At 39.4% G+C, this 25,617-nt stretch overlaps 3 protein-coding genes and 1 long non-coding RNA gene across 5 annotated transcripts; 2 read left to right on the top strand and 2 right to left on the bottom strand.

The window, feature by feature from the left end:
- Positions 1 to 1,074: 1,074 nt before the first annotated feature.
- Positions 1,075 to 22,167, top strand: Dad (Daughters against dpp). 2 transcript variants are annotated; one of them, XM_020961876.2, is made up of 8 exons: positions 1,075 to 1,771; positions 2,601 to 2,741; positions 5,796 to 7,190; positions 14,033 to 14,086; positions 14,162 to 14,323; positions 20,000 to 20,215; positions 20,275 to 20,425; positions 20,488 to 22,167. In XM_020961876.2, exons 3-8 carry the CDS (start codon positions 6,107 to 6,109, stop codon positions 20,651 to 20,653), a joined length of 1,833 nt encoding a protein of 610 aa, XP_020817535.2. In that variant the 5' UTR covers positions 1,075 to 1,771; positions 2,601 to 2,741; positions 5,796 to 6,106; the 3' UTR covers positions 20,654 to 22,167. The 2 variants fall into 2 exon arrangements, with proteins under 2 accessions (XP_020817535.2, XP_086697129.1); XM_086841003.1 differs by having other exon boundaries at positions 1,367 to 1,413.
- LOC147642615 (uncharacterized) lies at positions 12,816 to 13,704 on the bottom strand. The gene is made up of 2 exons (XR_015273480.1): positions 13,234 to 13,704; positions 12,816 to 13,172 (listed from the first exon to the last, which is right to left on the bottom strand). It is a non-coding gene; the product is annotated as an uncharacterized LOC147642615 (long non-coding RNA).
- Positions 21,912 to 24,439, bottom strand: Ns1 (Nucleostemin 1). The gene is made up of 5 exons (XM_020958197.2): positions 24,284 to 24,439; positions 23,341 to 24,223; positions 23,032 to 23,282; positions 22,558 to 22,971; positions 21,912 to 22,497 (listed from the first exon to the last, which is right to left on the bottom strand). Exons 1-5 carry the CDS (start codon positions 24,303 to 24,305, stop codon positions 22,322 to 22,324), a joined length of 1,746 nt encoding a protein of 581 aa, XP_020813856.2. The 5' UTR covers positions 24,306 to 24,439; the 3' UTR covers positions 21,912 to 22,321.
- On the top strand, positions 24,421 to 25,562 carry mRpS11 (mitochondrial ribosomal protein S11). The gene is made up of 5 exons (XM_020958208.2): positions 24,421 to 24,699; positions 24,759 to 24,889; positions 24,954 to 25,054; positions 25,215 to 25,280; positions 25,344 to 25,562. The coding sequence occupies exons 1-5, from the start codon at positions 24,506 to 24,508 to the stop codon at positions 25,449 to 25,451; spliced, it is 600 nt and encodes a 199-aa protein (XP_020813867.2). The 5' UTR covers positions 24,421 to 24,505; the 3' UTR covers positions 25,452 to 25,562.
- Positions 25,563 to 25,617: the final 55 nt, after the last annotated feature.

The following is a 25,617-nucleotide window of genomic DNA, read 5'->3' as shown; positions in this document are numbered from 1 at the left end:
AAGGCAATTGCAACTGATATGCCCTTGATCACAACCATTCATCACATTTTGCGTCCACGAAAAACGCGCTAAATGTGGCTCTTGCTTCCTCAGGTTCGCCGCTCTTGATTGCATCGAGGGAGTTAGGGTTTATTCTTCCCTTTTTTTTTAGCCATATAAACCGACGTATTTATGTGAGATACTTAACAGGGGCTAATGTGCATTAAGGATTTGTAAGTTGGGTCAAGTAAATGTAAGATACTTTGCCGATTTTGGGGATTAAATAGAAAACATTTCCAGAAATTGATTAACTTTTAAGTAAAATAAAATATTCATGTGTTTAAAAGATATCTTATTCATCTTTTTCGAATTAAATGTAATAAGTTACACCATTAATTTATATAAAAGTATCTTTTTAATTGGGACCTTTCTGAACACCCTAAAGTATCTCAAAACCGCGGCCATTTGAAAACTTCTGTATTTTTCAACACTAAACCCAATGGCACTGCCAGCCATGAGCACACAGCAATCAGCTGAGAGCGAGAGAGAGGAAGTTAATAATGGCGCTCAGTTGGTTGTGGGTGTGTGTGTGCGCGCAAGGTGTATCTGTGTTTGAGAGAGGCGATGTGTTGGAACGCAACTTGTTCGACCCGAGAGAGAACGTCAGCAGTGTTGACCGATTACGCCACCCGTATAAGCCAGATTCTGAGCAAATATAATCATAAATTAGCTAAAATATTAAAAGGGACATGCTAAGGGAAAAGCTATAACCAAGAATGTAAGCATTATTATTTTCCTAATTAATTGAAGGCAAATTTACGCCACATTTATAAGTACTGAATGTTTCCATCGGTGTAGACAGAGTATGGTATTTGGGAAAGTTAAATATTAACATAAATGTAAATACATCATGTCAAGTCCGTAAATACAGATTGCATTTTTATTTAATATATTTAAAAATAATAAAAACACTTGTAAATAAATATATACATATATTTTTCATTTAAAATTTATAATATGCTTTGTCTTGCCTGAAAAAAGGTAAACTGTCAGCACTGCTGCAGGGACTGTTTGGGTAAAACATGCTGATAATTCAGTTGGAGAATAAAACCCGTGGTGTGGCCGGGTCAATTGCTTACCAACAGCGAACGTGAACGGTTCGGGCCAAGTTTGAATTTCGAAAGAAGACTGAAACGAAGCTCGTGTGCCGCGTGCATTTCGCAAAAGATACAAATTAAAAGATTTTTTTAAGGATTCTGCTTCGGTTTCTGAGTCCGTGTTACCGTTGGCTATAAGCAAAATTGTTTAGCCTTTTCATTTTCAAATACGCCAGATTAAGCCTGAAATAAGCTAAACTGGCAACACTGGTGCGAGAAACAAATCCGTCAGATACAAATCCGACAGATACAAACTCAAACGGCAACGCACCGGACGGTTAATGTTTGAGATTTTATTTTTTGTAGAAGGAGCGGCAACAAATAAATTATAAATAATAAATAGTCGTCGCGCCGCTTGTGTTTTTCGTTCTCGTTGCGACATCCGAAAGATATCAACAAAAAGATGGATTTTTAAAACCATTTCAAGCAGATTAATCCCATAAAATGATACTTTTTGTGTGCGGAAACTCTAGATAGCGCCGGAAGTCCGGAATTTCGTATTTTATTATTTCTAGAAACGGGAACACGAACTTTTCGTTGTTGTTTACAAGTGTGGAGTTCGAAAACTATTTGCCCCGTTACCACCACGAAAAGAAAATCAAAGTGAAAGAGCAAAAATACATAATACATAAAGTGTGAGTGAAAACTGAGGAATCGAAGTGAAAATTGTATGGATTGGAAATTGCTGAAAAACGCTTATTTGCTGTTATGAATTCCTATGCATTTGTGTGCTGCCTCTGTGCCTGAGTGTGTATGTGTGTGTATGTAGTCCACAAGAGAAGAGCTTCTTCGCTCTTCGCCCGGCTTTTCCAGCCTTTCTTCTAACTGTTACGGATCTCCGATCACGTTGTCAAGTTCCAATTGGAGATTGTGTTAATTTGCGAGCTCGCTCGCCCATTTGCCTCTCGCTGCGGACGTGTGTGTGTGTGAGTGCGTGTGTATGTGAGCGCAAATTAAAAATCAATAGGCAAAAGAAAAGCAACAAATAATAAACCCGTGTGCGTGAGTGTGTGTTCGAACCCAAACTTTAACTGTGCAAATAACTGAAAAGAAAAGAAGTGCAATTGTTCGCCAGCCACGTACACATATTGTACCTGCATTGGGCCACAAACACACACACACACACACACACACGAGACGTTCGTATATGTATAGATGCGGCAGCGGCGCCGGCAGAATTGAAGCAGCGCAAAACAAGAAAACAAAAAGAGCACCTTTTCCACCACGTTGATTTTGTTATTATTTCTTTTTTCGGCTTGAAATCAACACATTACTCGCACCTCATTAGCACACACACACACACACACACATTTGTATCTGCAAGACGGTGCAGAAAATAAGACTGCGATTACCAATCCATAAATTAAAATTTAAAAAATCTAACAAAACCCGTTGCCGGCACGTGTTAAAACCGAAATAAAATTCATTGTGAAATATAATAATAATAATTGATTTCCTCTGCAGTCCAATGTAAATTTAAAACAAATCAAGTGTACTCCCAAACATATCAAATGCCCATGTAATTTATCCCATGTATGGCAAAATAAAAAATACATATCAAAAAACGGTTGAAGCGGATATCAATTTTAAAATATACTTGAAACAGTAAGTATCTCCCTTAATGTTTTAAAAACTATCTATGCACTAGACCTCGTGATTATGCAAACAAAGTTGTGGTAGAAGAAATAAGGTTGGTTTTTTAAAGATAACACTTAAGATACTAAAAATAAAGAAATATAGAGTTAGTTTTCTTAAAAAAAGGTATCAAGGTATATTGTGATATAATACCAAGAATTCAATTAAAAATACCAATTTTAGAGTCAGTTATTTCATTTTAAAAATCTGTTTGTGAAGTTTATATAAAGTAGCTTAAATATATTTGTATCTGTTACTCAATTGTTGATTCTATCTAGCAGATTTTAGATCTAAATCTTTTAGATCTTAGATCTAGATCTTTTAGTAAAAAATTCTAACTTTTTATGATATAATTTTCAAAATTGAATAAGCTTTTCATTAAACTGCAATATATTTTTTCATTCACCATTTTTTAGCCCATATATATTTCTTACTAAATCATTTTAAAGTATCTTTTGCCTATGTACCTCAGTTTTTATAATTGAAAGTTCACCCATAAATTATACTTTTAGTTAATTCATATCTCCTAATCAAGGTGTTGTGTATCTGTTACCAAATCGTCGACTCTATCTAGCGATTGTTTCCAATTGAACTTACAATTAGTCATGCTTTTCATTATCAGAAGTGATACCTACAAAAAGCTATACATACCTACACATCCATGTGCATAAGTACATATTTATGAAAGCTTGAAATCGGGAAAAACAATCACTCGGCAGTTTCAAATAAATTCTGTTGAATATGGATTGTGTATAGATTTTCTTTCAACTGGCTGTTTATTGCTTTGGCATTTAAATATTTCATTTTAGAATACAAAATTCACATTGGCTTTGGATAAAGCATACTTGTAGATAAATAGTTTGGGGAACTTTTTAAAATCATAAAACGTCATGAGAGGTAGAAAGTAAAGAAAGTACTCTCAAAAATTGTAGGGGAAATATGTATAGCAAGGTTTAAAGGAAATTGAAAATCTTAGCTCTGATTTTTTAAAAAGAGTTTAAAACATTAAAGAAAACCTTCGTGTATTATTCAATATACTTGTAACTCAAAAGATATGCAATCTTAATAAATTCTTAACAAACAAATAGTTATTATCTGTTAGCTCTAAATAGGAGGCGGTAATAGTTGAATTCAAATCTGATGGAAATATCTGAATTCTAAATTTTAAGAACTAAATAATACCAATTCAAACATTTAAACAATTCCAAGCTCTATAAAATCTATACAAAAACTCCGCTAAACTTGTAGATTTTTAAAAATATGTGTGTAGGTACATTTTGAAATCTTAAAAGAGATACAGAACTTTTTGAAGCCCATAGAATTCTGGAATCGCTTTTGGGAGAGTTCCGTTCCGAATCTGCGACCAATTCCCACCACACACACACACATATGGGACTCTCTTGCACTCTCTCTCACTATGTGTGCTCTCTTATATCTCTCTCACCTCAACCTTAAATTGTTGATTCTTCAACTTGTCAAACCGGCTGACAAACCGACCGTCGCGTCGCCCCTCGTTCGTGTCTGTCTGATATAAGCTTATATTGGTGTGGCGCCATTCCGACGACGGCGCTGCCGCCTCTGCCGCCGACATCGTTACTATTATTTCTTTTATTACGTCAGTGGCGCCAGGCGCTTCCCTCTCGCTCGCTCGCCCGCCCTGCCTTTGCTGCTCTGCACGCAAGCATTCTGTAAACGTCTGTGTGAGTGAGTGAGTGAGTGCGGCTGTGTGTTGTCGGTGAGCGTGTTTGTGGGGCTCGTAATTTTGTTGCTGTTGCTGTGGCTGTGGCTGCGGCTGGGGCGTTGTTGTTGCTGCCGTCATGCCGGCGGCGCCACTTTTGTCGTCGATAAGGAGCGCAAGAAATGCCAGCAACAAAATGGAAATGAAAATGCCTCGCTCAGTCCCCCCATCCCCTCTACGCTTGCTCCATCTCTGTCCCACCGACAGCTGATGCTGCCCCACACAGATCTCTTGCTCGGTGTGGCCTGGCTCCGACGGTCGGGGGGCATTACTCACTCAAGCGATCCGCAGCCTGGAAGCAGCAGATTCCTCGCTTGTCTCCAACCAACGGACGTAGGCTGGAAAAGTCGAAGGGGGATCGATATGAAGTCTGGTAAAAAAGTAATAGTTTTCAATATTAAACAATTTTAAAGATTCGTTTTATTTCGAATGAATAAGAGTTGCTTTAGTTGTATTTGAAATTTTTGGACTGGGCTACATAAAGATTTAGTGTGGGTTAATAGAAATTATAAATCAGAAATCAAAAAAATAGAGGTTTTAATAAATTTAATTACTTTTATAATTACTATTCTACCTAAAACCTTAAAACTGAAAAACCACAAAATGGAGAAGAGAGAGAAACGCAGACGTTCAAAATATACGCTAAAAAGTAGGCTACATCCTGCATCCTTCCTTATTTTTCGCAGACACTTACTGGTGACTTTAGTGATATCAGAAAAGGTTTTTCCTAAATAATTATGATTTCTTTCATTATTTTGAATCTTCTACATTGAAAAAACCACACTTAAATGATAATAGTAGCTATGCAGTCAATATAATTTGTATTTGGTGAGTGGATAAAAACTCTCAATTGAAGTATTTTTTAATCAGTTTAATTTACGCAATATAAACTACTCTTGAGTAAAATTCTTTCGTCGAAGTCAATTATATTTTCTTTTTACCTAATGTATAATTCTCTCTGAATAAATATTGAAACAGTTTTTTTAGAAAGACAGCTCAAATAATTATTTATTGACTTTATATATTATTATAATTTTATTGAATGATCTTTTAAACGAAGAGCATGCCTTCAGGCCTGATTTAAATAATTATTTTTAGACTTTAAATATTATTATAATATTATATTACCCTTCAAAGGGATGTCATGCCTTTAGGCCCGGTTCTAAGCCCCCTTTACTACCGCCAGTGTCCTGGATAAACACGAGTGCATATTTATACATACATAACACTGCTGGGGACGACCAATTAAGCCCGTGACTAATCAACATATTCCTCTTTTATTGCAGAGTGCACAACACCACTGGATAATACATATCAAACGCAACGAAGGCATATCAAAGCCGACGAGTGATACGAGGAGTGTTGCAGACAGACCCTTCCCGACCTCCTCCCGAGAACCTTCACCCGAACCGGAACCCCGTCTGTTCCCAGTTCCCAAGACCCACCCGTGAAACTAAAGAAAATAAATAAACCACTTTAATAGAGTTAACAAATACCGTGACTAGCCGGCCCCGTCGAGTCCGCGAACCAAGTTAGTCAACTACAAATAATGCGCATACAATAGGATCGATGTTACCGCAAAATTGTATGTCCCTCCATGATATTCCCAAGCGAAAAGAAGAAAGATCTATGGCGTTATGCGCTCAAAAACAATCCGGGTACGCGCGAAGGGGTGCCACCAATGCCGCCCTCCCAGCTACCACGGCCGCCGCCCCCTCCACATCGACCCCGCCCTCATCATCATCAGCAGCTGACTCCGCATCCTCCATCCTTGGGCTACTCCTGCGACGAGGACTCCTTGGCCATGCGCCAGACGCCGCCGCCACCCTACAACTCGATGCCCTGCGCCATGGACTGCTCCGGCTCCTCGTGTCAGAGTCCAGTCCAGAACAACAACAACAACAACAACAACAACAACCACAGCCATCCATATCGCCGCCTGCCAAATCCCCGGGAACGGGAACTATCACCTCTGAGTTGCGGATCGGCCTGCGACCGTTGCTGTACCGCTCCTGGCTGCAGTTGCGCAAACTCCTGCGACGATATGTTGATCGAAGAAAGCGATCTGGAGCGGGAACTGGAACGGAATCGGTATCAGGAGTCACAGCAGCAGCAGCAGCAACAGCAACAGGTGGATCGCCGGCTACCGAGTGCCAACACCTTTGCGACCATGTTTCGGAAATGCTGCGGCAGCGGTACGGAATCCACCAGCGGATCATCAACGTCCTCAATTCCAGCCATGATGCAAGCATCTCCTGCCCACCAAGCCAACCAAACGCCGGCCCAAGTCCAAGCGCAGAGTTTGCGACGGCAGCGCGAGGATTTCGATGCCTTGATAAAGCCGCTGAAGCGGAAGCAGGTTGCCGAGCTCCTGCTGGCCGTCAAGAGTCGCGTGGATTTGCCCACGAAGACGCAACGGGATGCCGTGACCACCACCACCTCCTCCACCTCCGCCACAGCCTTGACGACAACAACGCCGCCCACCTACCTGCAGTGCATCCTCATACCGTGCTCAACGCGTGCGGATCGGGAGCAGTATGTGACCGCCAGCCGGCTCTTCTTCTGGCCGGGTCTGAGGAGCGGCGAGGAGCTGAAGCGCCTGCCTGCCTGCCAAAGCGTCCAAGACTGCGTCTACACGTGCTGCAATCCGCTGCACTGGTGCCGCATAGTGCACCTGCCAGGTAGGAATCGGGGTTAAAAGGGGGTTTCTGATTGAAATTAAAGTATCTTAGGGATACATATGTATCTACCCATTTCGATGGAAATCTATGAGCAAGGTCAAAGCATAATGATTGCCTTTATTTAAGCCGCCTTATCTAAATCTTTACGATTGTGGGCCAGCTGTGCCAATACTGCTGAACGCGACTGTAGATTGCACACACAAATGCATTCGATTTGGTTTGTTTGTATTGGGTGGCGCCAGCGGCACACACACACACACACATACACACGTCGCCGTTCGCAAATTGTGTATTTTTTTCGCAATGCATTCTGCCTATGTGTATCTGTGTGTGTGGGGGTATTTTCGGTCTGGAAGAGCGAGAGAAGAAGCAGAGAAAAGAGACAAGGTGCAACCGGTCTGTATTAGGCATTAAATTGCTCCCGCAGAAAATTGAATTTCAAGTTCCTGCCTTGACTTTTGCCCAGACTCATACACACACACACACTCACACACCCACCGAATCCGGTGCTCTCTTGCTCGCTGATTCCGCCTTTATCAAACTCACACACTGGCAAAGGGAGAGAGATTGCAGAGAGTGTAGAGAGAAGAGAATGTGCGTGAAAGCGCCACGCAAACGGTCGGCCCAACATGACGGCGACTAAATTCTTTCGAAAATAATTTGCGTAAATTTAGAAACTGGCGCCAGGAAATAATCAGGCGTCGTCGCCAACGCAAACGCAAAAGCCAAAGCTACACCAGAGTCAGCAAAGGCGGCGGAGTCCGTTACCCATTGCCCATACCCATTACCATTACCATTACAAAGTAAGAGTCCCGAGCACTCGAACGTTTCGAAAAAAAACACAGTCCAACTTCTATAACTCAAACCGATATTTGCACTGGAAAATATTCTGATATTGCAAGACGAGATCAGTTTTAGTTTTGTATTATTAAGGTATAAAATTATGTTCCCATTCAGATTATTAAATAAACAAGAAATAATATAGAGAAGGACTGGATATCGATCATATATAAGTTTAAAATATTCGCATTCTTTGAATCAATATTTATTGAGATTTTTATATGAACAATTTTCCGACAAATCAATATTTAAAAATCTCATAACTAAGCCAAAAAATGCATCAATTTTAATTCGAAAAGCTGTCGTCCTATGTAAGTTTTTATTAGATTTATAAATCTGCATACTCAATTTAAAGTATTAAATAATTTAAACTTTTTGCCGATTTTGAAAATTTTAACGATGTAACCACTTATGAAATTTTGAAAATTCGACCATTTAAAAAAAAATAATTTTTCATGTCTAGATTGATTCGGCAGTTGATGCTGATCAAGAATATATATGATTTATAGGGTCGGAAATAACTTCCTCACAGCGTTACAAGCTTTAAATTGAAACTATAATACCCAGCAAGGGTATAAAAATATATATCAATTTAATTGCAATTGCATTGAGTCCACTGGGAGAAGCTCCACTGTAGTTGGGGCCGCGGCATATCCGTCGCCACCAGCTAGTTGGCGCATCGTTTAGAGATCCCATTCGCACTATGTACAGTCGGGCAAACATCGGTGCATGTCTATATGCATATATGTACATATACATATGTACGCCTTCCGATTTGTTTGTTTTTATTTTTAGCATGCGCATGCACACACTTCTCGTATAAAAAAAATATTAAGTAAGAAAAAAATCTCCACTTTGAATAGTTTAATTAATATTTTTAACTTACAAATTTCTAATTAAATGGATATATTTCTTAAACCATTTTAGAATAAAAGTACTATAACGGAAATAACTTTGGATTGGATTGTCATTTTGATTCCATTTCCGGTTTTATTATAGTTTCCTATTATTATTATTTTTTAATTAATTTTAAAGTTTTTCTACGGCTAAGAATCTACTTAAAAATTGGTTTGTAAGGGAAACAATATTATTTTTTTGTTATCTGTACTTCTACAAATATTGCACTTACATGTGTGTGGGCATGGTGCAGATACAAAGATACAAAGATGCATCGCCATGGTATTAGCGCTCTATCATAGGTACTATACTATACTATATGCTATATATATATGATGAATCCGATTTATTAATAACCCCCCCTACTGTCGCTGGACAATTTTACTGTGCCCCATCGAATGGCACACTATCTAGAACGTGCGTATCACTCGACCGAGCTTACAACCGGCCAGTCATTCGTTCTGGTTTTAATCTAATCGGACTATTATATCAGCACTAAACTGCATGTAATACATCATAAGTGTGTGGGTTGTTTTCATCAATCGTTCAGCGGTTCTAACCTAAAACTGGAACAAAAACGCACATGTGCAGAAAACTAAACAGGGAAGAGGAAAAGAGTTGCTAAGTTGAATTCTTATGTTACAAATCAAAAGAGCTCTAGGAAAGCTTAATTTTAAAGATTAGGGAACCGCACTCATTCATTGAATTCTAAGAACTAAACATAGTTACATAGATGTATCTTTAGGATTACTCCATTTCAAAGGAAGATATAATAAAGGATTAGTTCGAAACTAAATATCTCCATTCTGTGACAAAACTATTAAGCATTCATAAGGTTATTAACTCAAATACGTAAAACTAAAGTTCCCCCTCAAAGATACATACCTTTTTTATACGATCTATAATATAAATAGTTATCTTTGGATAAGTCAGGTGCTGAATAAAGGCCCATAATGAGTGCCATCTCAGAGATTATGGGTTGATTGTAAACAAATTAATTAGGAAATCGTATATGTTTACTCTGTGATTTTATGCTTAATAGCCGGTAAGATAAAGATCGCCGTCGTTTTTTTGCCAGTATTTTCAGAGAGTGCCCCCACTAACAACCGATAATCACCGTAGATGCGCGATGGCAAAAAAAAGGCATGTCTATACCGACATTCCTGTGCACAGAACACAATCTTTTGGGAAACATGAAGACTCTGTTCGTGCCGTTCTGCGGCGAAAGATACTCGTACAGATACAGATACAAATACAGCTTCCCTTGCCATCGTGCCTTGTCTTGCCTTACCTTACCTTGTGTGCCTTATGGCTTACCTGTGTGTGCCACTTACCTGTGCAACAGGCGACCGCCCGCCTCCTGCTCCGCTGGCTGTGTCATCGTCTGGACGGACGGCGGATGGACGGGACGTCCCGACAGTGACTGGTTTTTTAATGATGGCGCCGAACACATTAAACAAGTCGATAATGTTATTCCATCCGCATCGGCATCGGGGAACACAATTCCAGGAATTGTAACGACGAAGTGGTCGCCGCTCGCTGGTGGCAGTCTTTCGACTCGGACCCTTCCTCCGCAACAGGCGAGCACCCATAAAAAGGATCATTTTGCGTGCCAGGGCCCCATCCATCGGATCGGATCGGATGGGATCGGACGGAACCCATTGAGAGGTGCGGTTCTTGGTCGACCGTTGCTGTTGTTGTCCACAAGGGCTTGGACTTCTCTCTCTGGGCTTTGTATGTTCCTGTAGAGTGGCTACAGATACACATTTACTTCCATATCTTTTTTTTACTTAATTTTTTGCTGGTCAGCATTGTTTCGGGCTTATTGAGTGGTCCTAAAGGGGAACTTGACTAATTACCTTGCAGGCTTTTGCAATTTTCTTTGAACAAAAAAATTAAATTTTAAACTCTGGGTTGGATTTTGTCATTTTATTTTTTCTGTCTTTTCATAAGTGCAAAAATGTGTTGTGTCTATGATACAATGATCATACTTTGCCATTTAATAATCTTGGCTTTAATTTTTAATAGAATTAAAGAGGGGTTTTACCAGAAGAATTATAGATTTTGTTGAGTCAGGCACCTAAATCTTTAAGATACATATCTAAACTCTATATCTATATTTAAATCAACAGGAATTGAATATGATTTAAACCGAATCAGTATCTGGATTAATTTGTAATCTTTATTTACTTTATTAAAACCCTGAACATAAAATAGAATCCTAGAAATCTTAGATGTAATCAATGCCTTCAGAAAGTTTGACTCGAAAGTCAGGAACATAAAATAAAAAATCTTTAAGATATCTGATATATGAAGAGGAATTAAATACGATCCTTGCTGAATCTGTATCTGTATCTGAATTCATTTCGAATCTTTATATCCCCTGAAACCATAAATTTTAAATAGAAATTTAGAAACCTTGGACCTTGGATCTATAATATCTTAAAAGCTACATATTCAAATCTAAAATTCTTGAATTCGATTTTAAGGAATACCAAAATGAATTGATTCAGAGTCAGAAACTAGATCAATTTACAATCTTTATGCACTTTATATTCCCTAAAACCCCAATTATGAAATATAATTCTAGAAATTTTAGATGTAATCAATTCCAAATTCGCTTAATTAGATCAAAATCTGAATCTGGGACATGACTGGTAAATAGAACTGCAAAAGTCTTGGGCATGCTACGGTTTCAATTGCTGGAATCTGACTCAGTATAGCCAGACTATAACTATATATAGCACCCCAGAAGCATGGATATTATTCAGTTGACTATGGCTATTTCGCCGACTGGTCATACGATCCATCCATCAGTTTGTTGACAGCGGGGTCTGGAATGGAATGGACTGGGGATTGGGGATTGGGATGTGGGGATTGGGGACTGGTGGCTCTGGCTCTGGCTCTCCCTTCGGTTCGGTTTCAGTTTCGGTTTCGCTGCGGCGCTCGTGCTTTTTTTTAAGAATTGTTAGATTTTCGACGTTGGCGTCGATGACGCGGCTGCCGCCGCCACCGCCGCCGTTGCTCGTAATCAGGTTTAACTGGTACATTGGGGCTTGGAGAACCGAGACGATACGGTATGGGCACGGGAACGGGAACGGGCACAGGCAAGGGTATGGGTATGGATACAGATACAGATACAGATACATTTGAGTCGAGTCGAGTCGTTGGGCGCCGTTGACGAGGCACATCAAGCGATTTATGCGCCGTCAGAATACCAAGAGCATTTACAGATCTTTCATCGCAGATTGAAATCTGTGCTGACTTTACCTGTTGCATTTATACCGACGACTTTTGTTCTAGACTTTATTATATTTTATTTAACAATTTTTATTGATTATATAGAATGAATTGCGTTTAAGCTAATCAGTCCCATTCATATGTAAAGCCCATTTTAAATATGGTTGATTTTTATATATTTGCCGTGCCCCTTTAACTTTTAATAACTTTAAAGCTTTGGCAAACAGTTTAGATTTGATTGTTTATTGAAAATTTATTATGCCATAAAATTAATGTAGATTTTAAATGAATCTATTTATGATTTTGAATTTATACATATACGGAATTTAGATCTTTATAGCTATGTATAGAAATTAAGTTACTTTTACCTTACTTGGATTTAAAATGCATAGAAGGTCTTTTATGTAGATAAATTTTTATAATTTTCATGAAATTAAAATATTAATTTATATAGAATACATAATATAATATTCTAAATAAATATCCCAACAAATGAACCCCATTTCTACTAAATATTATATTCTTTCCCCCTAATAATAAGAGCAATAAAATTAAATCACCTTGCTCGAACCCTAATTGATATTACTTTCCATATATTTGCCATCCCATAACTAAAGTAAAGAGTTTTATAATTAAACCGCTAAAATGTTAATGCGACATTTCATAAATTATTGAGTTTATTGGATTGAATGAATAATATCTTGGGCTCCGACGAGCAATTCATTGAGGCTTTTGTTTTGTGCGGATCTTTTTTGCCATCAAATACGACCTGTTCCGTTCCGTTTGTGTGTTTTTTGCTCTTTTTTTTTTATTTTTTTTTTTTAGTTGTTGTTTTTGTTTTTTTGGGAGTGAAATGAGAGAAGAATGAAAACGGAGTGGAGTAGAATGTAAGCGAGATTAAACACAGCGCCGCAGATCAAACGATTTCTGCGCTGCGCCAATAAAATGTCCCCCATTTCGGGACCGCTTGCTGCTGCTGCTGCTGCTGCTGCTGCTGCCTGCTGCCTGATATGCAAAGATTACTATATTTATTTATATATCGCCGACCGATGTTTGGCTTGCTTACGCTTACGCTGGGGTTTCGCCACCTCCTCCTCCTCCTCCTTCTCCGATCAGCCTCCGCCTTTGTTTTTGTTTGGCTTTTGTGCTCTCTTCGCATCTCTTCTCTTCTCTCCTCTCCTCTCTGTTTTTGTTTCGCTTTGATTTGCCGTAGAAATATTCGATCTGAACACTAGTATGTATTAGTTTTTGCGATCCGAACCATGATCTCATCATCACGATGTGCGACCCACTAGAAGACGCGCATTTATAACTCGAACTTTTGATTAACTCAAAAAATGAGTGTAATCAAACCATGAAGATGTCCCTAAACACTGCGAATTTGACTATGAATGATTCGAAAAATCATTCAAAAAAAAATTTGATGATTTTTCGAAGAAATGCGATGGTATAGTACCTATGGGTTGTTGAATATAAAATTCTTAACTGGGTAAATCTATTTTCCAAATAGATAGTTTCTTTTAGATAAATAAATTGACTCAAATATTATGAATTTCTTAAGAAATATTCGTGAAATATTATATAATAGATAGTTTCTTTTAGATAAATAAATTGACTCAAATATTATGAATTTCTTAAGAAATATTCATGAAATATTATTATATATGCTTTTGAAATATTTTTTTCACAAATAAATAATACTATAAATGGTATAATAACCTAGTATCCCTTATTAAAATTGCAGTTAACCTTAAAGAATATTACTCTTATAACTGTGAACCCTTGAATCTTGTAGTTATTATATTTAAGAACCCATGATAAATGTATCTTCAAGATATCTAACGATATTCCCTTCTTATTTTCAGAACCCCAACCGCCGCCATACCATCGCTCAAAAATGCAGAGACTGAAAGATGCAGGTAATTCCAGCTCCAAATTGGGGAGAGCTTTCCAAGCCGGGCCAATACGATGACTTTAATGCCTGATTCTTGCAGATCCCGAAGAAGACTTGCAGAACGACACAGAGTCGGCGGCGCTGAGCACGTGGAGTGCGCGGAGCAGCAGCATTTCGGCGTCGAGCATCTTCAAGAGGACGGAGTCACCAACGCCGTCGCCGACGCCGCAGCTTTTCGAGTCGTTAGCCACTGACGGGAAAGGTGAGTTTTCCAGTCCCATCCAGTCCCCGTCTCTCTCTCTCTCTCTCTTTGCCCCCCCCGCCTGACCTTATCAGGGGGCGACGGAGAGAGGGAGAGAGCGCACACGGTGTTGCGATTATTTCGCCATGTAGGTGTGCGAGGCACTTGGGGCCGAGTGTGTGCGTGTGTGTTTGAGCGTATGTATGTCTGAGAGAGACAAGTTGCTCGTGGCGCCAGCTTGCCGCGTCAGGTCGTCACTTTCTATATTGATATTAACTTTTAAGCGAAAACAGCAAAAACGAAATGAAAATAAATAATGAGCGAAAAACAAACACAAGCGCCGAGAGAAAGAGAGAGAGAGAGCTTTGAGGAGGCAGAGTGGGTGTGCGGAAGAGTAGCTGAGGGGGAGAATGGGGAGCGGAGCGAGGTGAGTTGGCGCTCTCGACGGCGCCACAATCTTTGCGCTTACTTACAAGAGTGTGCTTCGCTCCGAATCAGTGGCGTATACGTGATATTTTCAAAGAGAGGGGTGTTTTATTAGCGAAATGGGAAGTGATTGTTAAAATATTAAAGAAGCATTTTGAATTTCTGGGCGCATCCGATAAAGTTAAATTTATTTTAATTTTTGTGGATATTTCAGATCAAAGACTTTATAATTGTATTCTTGCAGGGCATTAAAAACGTAGTCATAAGCTTGTAAACCTTTAAAGGAGTCATTTCCGATATATATATTCATATATATTCTTGATCAGCATGAAAGGCAGAGTCGATCTAGCCAAATTGATTAACTTATTAAAAACTAACATAAAAAAGTTTTCAAAATTAAAATTAATGCTTTTTTGGCATAGTTATAAATTGTTTAAACTTTAATTTGTCAAAGAAATTGTCTTTTATAAATATTGATAAGTATAGCTCAAAAAATGAAATACTAGTTGTAAAAGTATTAACAATAGTTTCAGTTAAATAGGACCCAAAGTTATTGAATCAATTATATGTAGTTGTGCAATAAATATTACCTTCAAATCCTTATCTTTGCAATTACTTTGACGCACTGTCGTCCAAAATTTTTATTGGGGTTTTACCTAAAAAAAACCCCCACCATTTCGCCATGCTTAAAAAAGTCTCATGTTTTTGTAGTCTCGAAGTGGGGCCTTTGGCCCCACCAATCCCCTTCAACCACGTCAATGGGCCAATGATATCATTCGCGGCATTACCCGGCGACTGAGACGGCACCGTGAAACTGGCCAGAACACACACACACGCTCTCGTACACCGAGCGCACACACACTCTCTGGCCGTATTGGACTTTTGTATATTTGACTTTTTTATGGCATTGTACTGGCGACAAAATGACGGAAAACTATTACATTTAAATGGACCGTTAAGTTGCGGCTTTACGACGATTGGGTGACAGGCCGGTTAAAAATAGATTGAAATTTCTCAAAATTGATTAATTCCCATTAGAGTTTTGACAAATGCACATATTTTGCATATTTCTTGATAAGTCAATGGTGTTGTGGAAATTAAGGTAAACAACGGGGGATTTAAATTTATAGAGATGTTAGGGGAATAGAAGGATAATTAGTTATGTTGCATAATCACTCCAACTATCCATCTTTAAGGTGTAAAACAATCATCTTTATGGACTTAATAAACCTCTACAAACCTTTTATTTTTAATAAATCCACAATCTCAATTATAAACATTTTTCCATTGGGTTTCCATTGGGTTCGTAATCTAAAATAACATAAGCCATTAATGTTTTATTTTTGATTAAAAGCACTACCTTATCATAAGTCAGAATCAAAGACATCGTAGAGCTTAATTAGACAAAAAACTACAATCTAAAGTTATCGTTTCAATTACTCAATTTCCATTAAGTGCAACCAATAGTTAGGGGGTTCAGGGGACATCACTATATGGTGCACTATGTGGAGAACGGATCGATTCCTTGAGAGCAGCACATGTGGGCCACCAAGAAACTTACAGGCCACTGCCTCGACCCACACAGGCGCACAGATTGAAGATAAAATATTCTAAATTTAAAGATGATGTAGCAGCCCGTGGATTCGGGCATCCAACACAAATGTACATATGTATGAACGTATGTACTCTTATGTACCTACTTACATAAATATTAGCAAGGGGAACACAACAGCCATGAAACGGCGCTACGATTTTACACAAATATTGTATATAGCACAGGAAAAATAAAAGAATGCAGTAGGTGCATTTTTCAAAAACAAAACCTTTGCAGTATATTTCAAATACAAATTTTATTTAATTACTTTGTAGTTATTTTGAAGTTATTTTGATTGTTTTTAAGGGAAATTAAGGCTCTCAAAAATAAAATGAAAAAATTAAATTGGCATTCGTTAAAAGTATCTTTGTATCAGGTAAATATCTTGAAAAAGTTTTCAGATAAATGGTTTCGAAATATCAGATTTTCTTTTGTAAATGTCAGACTTCAACAAAAAACCCATGCATAAGGCAATAAACATAAACAAAATAAAGAAAATCTTATACTTCCCAAGATGCATTCTTTTTTAGGAACAGGTTGAAGTGAGGCCAACAGGAAAACTTTTCGAAACCGAAAGATTTATAGACATTTTTCCATTAAACACGACTAAAACTTTCTCTACAATATATTTAAAACAAAGTATTAACTTTAAGAATCCCTGGATCTTATAAAAACTTAACTCACAAGGAAGAGTTATTGCTACCAGCAACCAACAAATATATAATCCTGACCAGTTTGAGATTGCACTCGATTACCCAATTTTCCAAAATCACCTTTCTCTTGGATCAACTTCACCTGACGACTCTGGCTGACTCGGCGGGCACACACACACACACACACACACACACACACACACACACACACACACTCGCTTGCCCCCAGCCCCCGACGCCAGCCTGGTGGGGTAAACAATATTTCGTGGCCATGGCGAGGCGCGACGTGCGACGGAATCATTGCCGGCGTCGACCTAATTAGGTAAACATCGGACGGGCGCCACTTGCAGCGTCCAACGTCGGACGTTCAACGCCCCCGTCTCCGTCGCTTCCCGTCGCCGGCGCTTCCCGCTTTTCGCCACACATTCTTTGCCATGCAAAATTTTTAAAAGCCGTCTACGGATTTATTGCGATATATTTTTACTTGGCGCCACCCGTCTGGGCTTGGCCTTTGCGCCTTTCGGCGGCCTTTCGTTCAAATTTATTCTCGGCGAGCGCGTGCTGGCCATTGTTGCTGTTTTCCCCCTGTTGCGATTTTCGCTTTGCGATTTTCCGATTTTTTCTGATTTTCTGATTTTCCGACCGATTGTGCGCGCACATATTTCTCGAATTGGCTCTTGCCAATGGCCAACTATGGGCCAACTAAAGAACCAATCGACTATCGACCCGCTGGCATTGCCGCAATTTGCACTTCGCTTTGCTGGCTGCCATGGCGTATGCGCAATATTTGCACTGTACTGCATTACAATGGATGGTTTGAGTTCATTGTTGTTGATTGATAAATGCGAAAACAAGGGGTGTCTTCAACAAAAGGGGGTCATTGAGTAACACTTAATTAATTAATGATTTGATAGGAATTAAATAATAGCTGCAATTGTTAAAGATTTTAAACCTCTTTAACCTTTTAAGGCAACAAGAGCTATGGCAGATATATGATATAGTAGTCTGATTTTCATAAAATTGAACACCAAATTTTAGAATAATATATAATGGCTTCATATACATATATCAAATTTAATGAAAATTATAATTATAATTTTTTCTTGGTTTTCCGATTGTTCCTATGACAGCTATATATATGTATATATGTATATAGGCCACCAATTTCCCATGCTTCTACTTACATACTAGTAAAATTATATAGAAGAATAACTCTACAGTTTCATTCAAAATTGTTTTAAAAAAATCTCGCACATGTGTGCATATGATTCCCAACTGGTTCTAACATCCCCGGAACGAAGTGGCTGCTGCCGGCCTAGTCTCAGAAATGTGTTGTGTTGCAAAAGTTGCAAGTCATTGTTTACTAGTGTTCAAAGTTAGTAACTGATCATAGTTACTTACAGGTCATAGATACTTACTGATCATAGATACTGTTACTTACTGCTCATAGTTACTTACTGTTCAGAGTTACTTATTGCTCATAGTTAATTGCTGATCATAGTTACTCACTGATCACAGTTACTTAAAGTTCATTGATACTTACTGATCATAGATACTTAAATTATAATACCCTGCAAGGCTATAAAAAAGAAAACAATAACAAACCTAAATTGATGATTAACGTATACATTATTAATCAATATAAAAAATATGCAGATATTCTTAGGAATGAAAATATACAATCATAAAATAATCGTTTTAAAACGGCACGTTGCAGAGGTATTTCAAAGCCTATTAATATATTAATTTCAAAAATTTATGAACAATTTTATGGGATCGTAAATATTAAATAATTTGTACTGAAAACACACACATATGCACACACCTCTAACTAGTCTCGTTAGCAAGGATTTTGAATAGAGAGTTGCACTTGTTTCGCACTTTGTTATTGCCCCCGACACGCGTTCGGAATCGGAATATACAAATGAACCCATAAACAGACTCTCGGTGCGGTGGGTTTTTTGTTAAATATATACAGAGTCAGTCGGTCGTACAGGGCGCTATATATGCACAAATGAATATACCACACACACAATAAAGCCCAACAAGCCCGACGCCGGTCTGTTTACGTAATGCCCTGGCGCCAAAATTATTACCATTTAAATGTCTGAGCACACACAAGTGAGTGTGTGAGTGAGTGTGAACGTAATGTGAGTGTGCGGGCGACTGCGACTCGTTCATTCTATTCATCTCGAAACGAGTCAGCGGTAGGCGGTGGGTGGGTGCTTTACTGCCCCGATATTATTGTAATTTTAAATCAAACTTTATTAGCCGGCGAAAGAGTTATTGCCACTGATGTGTACACTTTGTATGCGGGGTTACAAGTTCGAAAATTTGAATAATAGTTATTTACGGGAATGCCTTAATCATTGGCATATTTAAGAATTCAATTAGTTGACTATCTGGTTAATAAGTTAACATGTTAAACTGACATTGTAGCCTATAAATTAGCGAGCAATGTTAAACTGACAATGCAGTCTTTAAACGTTTTCTTTAATCTTTATGTAAAGTATTGTATTATATTCATAAATTTGATCTATATGCTTTGATATGATTCCTATTATAAAGTTGGAAGGTATTATCATTCAGAACGCTGTGAAGGAGTCATTTCCGACTTTCCATATATATTCTTGATTAGCATCAAAAGCCGAATCGATTTAGCCATTTTCGGCACAAAAAAATTTGTCCAAATTTTTTCTTGAAATTTTATAAGGAGTTAAAATGATCAAAAATTTCCAAAACATTTGAATTTTTTTCAATTTTAAATCGAGTAGGCAGATTTATTAACCTTATAATAACTGGCATAGGAACGCTTTCCGAATTGAATTTAATTTCTTTTTTGGCTAAGTTATGCGAGTTTTAAACTTGATTTATCGATTCAAACAATTCGAATGTTTTAAGCTTAGTTATGATTGATTTTTGATTCGATCCTGTAATTCTATTGCAAACTGCAATCTTGGGAATCCCTAAGTTAGTTTCCTTTTCTTGTTTTTATCATTAATTACTATTTATTTTCCATTCCAGATAACACCATTGGTAGTAAGGGCTGGTGCCAAATCGCCTATTGGGAGCTGGCCCATCGAGTTGGGGAATTCTTTCATGCCCGGACCAATGCAGTCAATATCTATACGGATGGGATAGTGGACAGTGGCGGGGATAGTATGTGCCTTCGTGACCTAACTCTGAATGACAAGCAAGTGTCCTCCGAGGTGGTAAACACGCGCAAGAAGGTCGGATTGGGTAAGAGGAAACCATTCATTGGTAAAACGAATCCTTCTTAATTGGAGTTTACGTTTCAGGAGTCACTCTGAGCCTGGAATGCGGCGATGTTTGGATCTACAATCGTGGAAACTCTGCCGTTTTTGTGGATTCCCCAACTCTGGCAGAGAGACTGGACCGCGTGTGCAAAGTGATGCCTGGCTGCTGCCTGAAGGCCTTTGAAACAAACAGGTTAGACTTTCTCAATTTAATTTGTTCTATTGAAATTCTTATATTGTTTTCTATTTTTGCAGGGCCCAATGGCTAAGCATGAGGCAGCCGGGACACCATCACATGGGACCCATTGACTGGTTCAGCCTGAAGATCAGCTTCGCCAAGGGTTGGGGCAACAGTTATACGCGCCAGGACATCATGGGCTGCCCTTGCTGGGTGGAGGTGCACTTCAGTCATCTGCGGTGACAGTACCTACTGCAGGCGCTATCGTCTTCCCATCCAGCATTCCAGCACCTGGTCGAGCCACAGGTGACCACCAGCTGGCATCGGGAGGGAAACCCACGATCGCGTCAACTGTTGCGGAAGGCGCAGAAGCTGCTAACCAAACTGTGCAGCACTGTGTGCTCACTGAAGGATCCGGCGCCTGGGACGAGATCCACTACGAGATCAAGACCTTGGAGTCTGGCGGGCAGAAGACCGAGCCGCCAACTAACCATTAAACAACAACCCATAATTTGGAACAACAAAGGACTGCAAAAGAAATCATTTTAAATGTTTACAAACATAATAATTACGAAACAAGTTTCAATTACTGCTAGTAGATACATCGAAATTAATTTTAACGCATCCGAGTCGCATGGACAAGTGGACGAGTGGAGTAGGAGTCCGGCGAGAATACATAGTAATTGATTGTTAAACATACTTAGCAAAAATTGAAATCCTGTGATTCACTCTATATATATATATATATATATACACATGTAGTATGTACCGACGTATGGGGCTAGAGCCCTGTGCCAGTAGCTATATGACATGTATAAATAACTAATTTATATACATAATTAAAACAGAAGGCACATCAGGGTTAACAGAGATAGGAGAGACCACTCGATCAGCATCTAAATACCTTTTCTATGAGACGTTTTTAAGAGAACCTAAAACCATAATTTATACCCCACCCAAATGAAACCAAACATCACTGAAATACAAATGTCTGTTCAGTAGAATCTGCATAGATCCTAGGTTAAATGAAAATGAAAAGCACTATTAACTAAATTCGTCACGGATAGGAGGTCCAGCGCCCAGGGATTGCAATTGATTTATAGAAAGCATACGTCATGTTCAAACATCATTTGTTTTATGTTGATATTTTGACTGTTTTCGTTCCTCATAAGCACTTCATCTACTCAAGTTCAAGCCATCCTCTTCCATCAGCAAATATATTATTTACATGGAAAAATCATTCACATATTCCACAAGCCCCGATTTCGATTTCATTTCCACAAGCAGGAAATGCCAATTCGAGGATTTGGTGTTGCAATTAAGATCCCAGCGCTGAAGCTTTTATCAGTTGAACCAAACAAATCCAAAATCCGTATAAAATCACCTCCCCCCCAGCCTTCTATGTAATTCGTTCTAAGAGTATAAATGCGATTGTTACCCATTGTTTCACTGTTAAAGCAAGACCGTGTTCAGTAAATTCATAAAGAAAATAGGTACGTGATTATTGTATGTATAATTTAATTCCAAAAAATCATTGTAAGAAATAGAAAGAAACGAACTTTCAAGCGTACTCATCACTCATGAGCAAAGTTACTGGGCTGATTTACAAAATTTAACATTGAATTGAAGTCAAATGGATAAAATGAAACATGCATGCATACGATACAATAGCTTCAATATGATCAAATATTTAATCAGTGCAGTTATACTGTTAAGTTTAAAAAATTGTAATAAAATTTCAATATATTTACAAAAAACAGCCCTACTCGTTTTCATTAAAATTAAATGGTTAACTATACAATTAAAAAGACTTCAAAACGACTTTTTTTGGAGATATTACACTTTCTTCTAAATATATAGTGTATCATCAACAGATTTATTTATAAGATTAAAGCTAAGGCAGACAGGTTTTTATTCAATCACATAATCCTCATCAAAATCATACTTATCTGCCTTTGTGGATACGGAACCTATGCTAAAGTTATCCAGAACGTCTGTGATCTTGGAGATTTTCTTCTCGTTACGGACATTCATTTTTTTCTTTCGCTTTTGCAGTTCCTTGATACCCTTGTTCAGCGCTTGGTTTTCTGTAATTTAATATAGTCTAAATAGGAACCAAATTTTAAGGATAGTCAGTTGAAGCATACCTTCCAAGAGCAGGACGGGGTCTGGTTTTTCCTTTTCATCTTCCAGTTTCCTTTTACGACCCTTTGCCGCTGCCTTCTCCTTCTCGTTAATGATCAGATTGGCAGCCAATTTAGTGGCAGGATCCTCTTCTTCACGCGGTTGTCTGATCTCCAGGGGACCTGTCGATGTTATTTCCATGATGTCATCGGTTTTCACAGCACACTGATCGAGGATCTCTGTCTCCATAGACTCGAAGTTCTCCACATCGAACTCGCGGGCCTCGGAGTGCACAATCGAGGCACTTATGTGCACACTCTGTGCTTCTTGCACTTCCGGCGGCTGTGTGCAGTATTTGATTTTGCCAGTGTTCCAATCGTTGAGCACACTTCGCGCAGCGGCCACCACATCGGGCACACCCTTCTTTAAGAATTTGCCTGGGGATTTCAAAACAATTTGAAATCTCTTTCATCTCAAGTGGAGTGTAATGTACTCACCCATCCTGGCTGCTTTCTTGGCAAAGAATTCCTCAAAAGTATCATAACTCGTAATGTCGTACATGTTGCAGAAGTAATCCTTGCTTGCACGCTTCAAAACGCTTTCGGCAATGGTGAATGGATCCTTCACGTCGCCCACGCGCTGCGCATTCTTCAGCACCGCATGCGAGTTCTCAGATCCGCTAGTGAACACGATTCCGGGACAATCAATCAGCTTTATCTTCGAATCCAGCTCGACTTCCTGCATGGCCCTAAAGAAAGGGTTGTTATTTGTTCAAAACATTGACTGAAAACTACTGATCAACTTACTTGGTCACTCCTGGCGTGCTGCCCACCATGCACGACCTGCCGCGAGTCAACGAGTTGATGATGGAGCTCTTGCCGACATTGGGAATGCCCACAACGCCCACGCGAATCGAGGTCTTGATGCCCTTATTTCGGCAGTAGTTTCCCAACATGGACATGAGCAGCTCAGCTCCAATGCACACGGATCCCTGCATTGCCTTCTCCGTCTTCATCTCGCGGAGCTTGCGGCGTCCCAGTCGTGTGGCCTGGTCCTGTGTGGAAGCCTTGAAGGCGGTGACGGGTCCACTGCGGCGGAAGTACTTGATCCAATTGTTCAGGTTCTCTCGTGGCACCAAATCCGCTTTGTTGAGCACCAGAACCAGGCGCTTGTTGCCCGGGGCACCGCGAACAGCGCGCTCGACCTCGTTACAGCGTGTGCCCAGGGGATCGCGGGCATCCACTACCTCCAGGACGACGTCCGCATTCTCGATTACCTTGCGGAACTCCTTGAAGTACTGCTTCAGCGACTGCTCCTTGGTGACGGCATTCTTGTACTGCTTCTCGCCGGCTTCCTCGTCGTTCTCGTGCATTATTCCGTGGACGGTGCTCCGCATGTCCGCATCCTCGACCATGGACTCCAGTGACTTGAATTTGTTCTGTTCACGCTCCGTCTTGAAGGCTTCGCGGCGGGCAAGGCGCTCGGCCTCCTGGCGTGCCTTCGCCTCCTCCACTTCCTTGAGGATGTCATCCTTAAAGGGACAGATATTCGGGATCTGGATGAGCTTCTGTTTCTTGCTGCCCTTCTTGGGGTTCTTCTTGGCAGCACGCCGTTCTTTTTTGTTGTGGTCGCGCACCTTCTTTTCGATTTTGTGCTTGAGGCGGCCGGTAAGGCGCTTGGATTTTTTGGCTGCAATAAGCCAAACACTAGGTAGTAAGAATTATTTTGTATATTTAACCAATTACTCACTCTTTAGTCTTTTCAGAGCCATTTTAAACAACAGAAACCAGAACCAAAACTTAACTTGAACACGTGCTGCAACAACACTAACGTTTCTATCGATATTATCGATATGTTTGTTCTATGACCGGGCCACTTGTTGTGACGTGCTTACCAACACTGCCAGAGTTGCCAGACTGCCGTTGTGATGTAATTTGGTTTTGTGCACGAACTCCGCGAATAAACATTAAAATGTCACTTAAAAACGTATTTTTAAGTGCTTTACGGCATGCCCAGAGACTGAGCCCCCTGCAAGTATCGAGTATCCATACGGGAGCGTGCTTGTGGAAGGCGGAGGACCGCAAGGAGATGCTGGCATCGATGCCGGCCAAAGACGAAGGCACCGTGGGCGAGAAGTCCGTGGACATAGACAACCTTATTAATCGGTATGATAAACTTTATACCCTGTAAACTAGTAAATGATATAGAATATGTTATCCCACAGCAAGGCCAAGTTCTTTCCGGATGCCAGCACCGCCACTCAGCTGTTTAACGGAATCCCCTTCAACGAGCTGCCCATCTGCAACATTCGCGTGTCGCCCAACAACACAATTATTTCCGTGACGGATTACAAAGGTTTGAGATGCGGGAATACCTGCCATATAAGTCCCATATGTGCTTACATGTTTATTATTTGCAGGAGTCCTGCGGCTGATACGGTCCTGTGGCATAGAAGGATTCAAGAACACCCGCAAGGGCACAAACATTGCCGCTCAAGCCACCGCTGTGACTATTAGTGGAGTAAGTGCTAGGAACACTCACGGATATTCCTTGAACATAAAACATTTTTGCTTTAAAAAAGACAGAAAAATATTTTTAAAATTTAGTTATATTATCAGCCTTTTCTGGTCCAACTTATGTCTCATAATTTAAAGCTTAATTAATACTAAATGCCTTTCAGAAAGCCGTTGAACTGGGCTGGAAAACAGTGCGCGTTAAGGTTCGTGGTCTTGGCCCTGGAAGAATGGTACGATCTAATGTAAAACCTCTAAATCAAACAATAATAATTATATTTTTAATCTTTTCACAGTCTGCGATTAAGGGACTGCAAATGGGTGGCTTAAATATTGTGTCTATTACCGACAACACACCAGTTTCATTTAATCCTCCGCGACCACGAAAACAGAGGAGTCTTTAATCATAAATTTGTTGAGCTCTTGGTTTACACGCAACAAAAACACTTAGCAAATAAAATTGATGTTAATTTGGAATAAAAAGGCGAGTCATAATGACATAAAGCTTGGATAAACACCTGGATTTGCCATATAGGTTGAATATTTACTTGCAATCCAATTCAATTCAGC

This window comes from Drosophila serrata, unplaced genomic scaffold (assembly GCF_035046125.1).
Source record: "Drosophila serrata isolate PLE 108 unplaced genomic scaffold, ASM3504612v1 contig_382, whole genome shotgun sequence".
NCBI lineage: Eukaryota > Metazoa > Arthropoda > Insecta > Diptera > Drosophilidae > Drosophila > Drosophila serrata.
Note: the sequence above shows the minus strand (reverse complement) of the source record. Positions and strands in the feature narration are given on the sequence as shown.

Excerpts from the sequence above, each read along its gene's own strand:
- Dad (XM_020961876.2), top strand. The coding sequence starts at position 6,107 with ATGATATTCCCAAGCGAAAAGAAGAAAGATCTATGGCGTTATGCGCTC. Across the intron at positions 14,087-14,161 it reads GCAGAGACTGAAAGATGCAG|ATCCCGAAGAAGACTTGCAG; the intron begins GTAATTCCAGCT and ends TGATTCTTGCAG. Across the intron at positions 20,426-20,487 it reads AAGGCCTTTGAAACAAACAG|GGCCCAATGGCTAAGCATGA; the intron begins GTTAGACTTTCT and ends CTATTTTTGCAG.
- mRpS11 (XM_020958208.2), top strand. The coding sequence starts at position 24,506 with ATGTCACTTAAAAACGTATTTTTAAGTGCTTTACGGCATGCCCAGAGA. Across the intron at positions 24,890-24,953 it reads TTCCGTGACGGATTACAAAG|GAGTCCTGCGGCTGATACGG; the intron begins GTTTGAGATGCG and ends TATTATTTGCAG. Across the intron at positions 25,281-25,343 it reads GTCTTGGCCCTGGAAGAATG|TCTGCGATTAAGGGACTGCA; the intron begins GTACGATCTAAT and ends ATCTTTTCACAG.
- Ns1 (XM_020958197.2), bottom strand. The coding sequence starts at position 24,305 with ATGGCTCTGAAAAGACTAAAGA. Across the intron at positions 24,224-24,283 it reads GGCTCTGAAAAGACTAAAGA|CCAAAAAATCCAAGCGCCTT; the intron begins GTGAGTAATTGG and ends GGCTTATTGCAG. Across the intron at positions 23,283-23,340 it reads AGCACGCCAGGAGTGACCAA|GGCCATGCAGGAAGTCGAGC; the intron begins GTAAGTTGATCA and ends CCCTTTCTTTAG.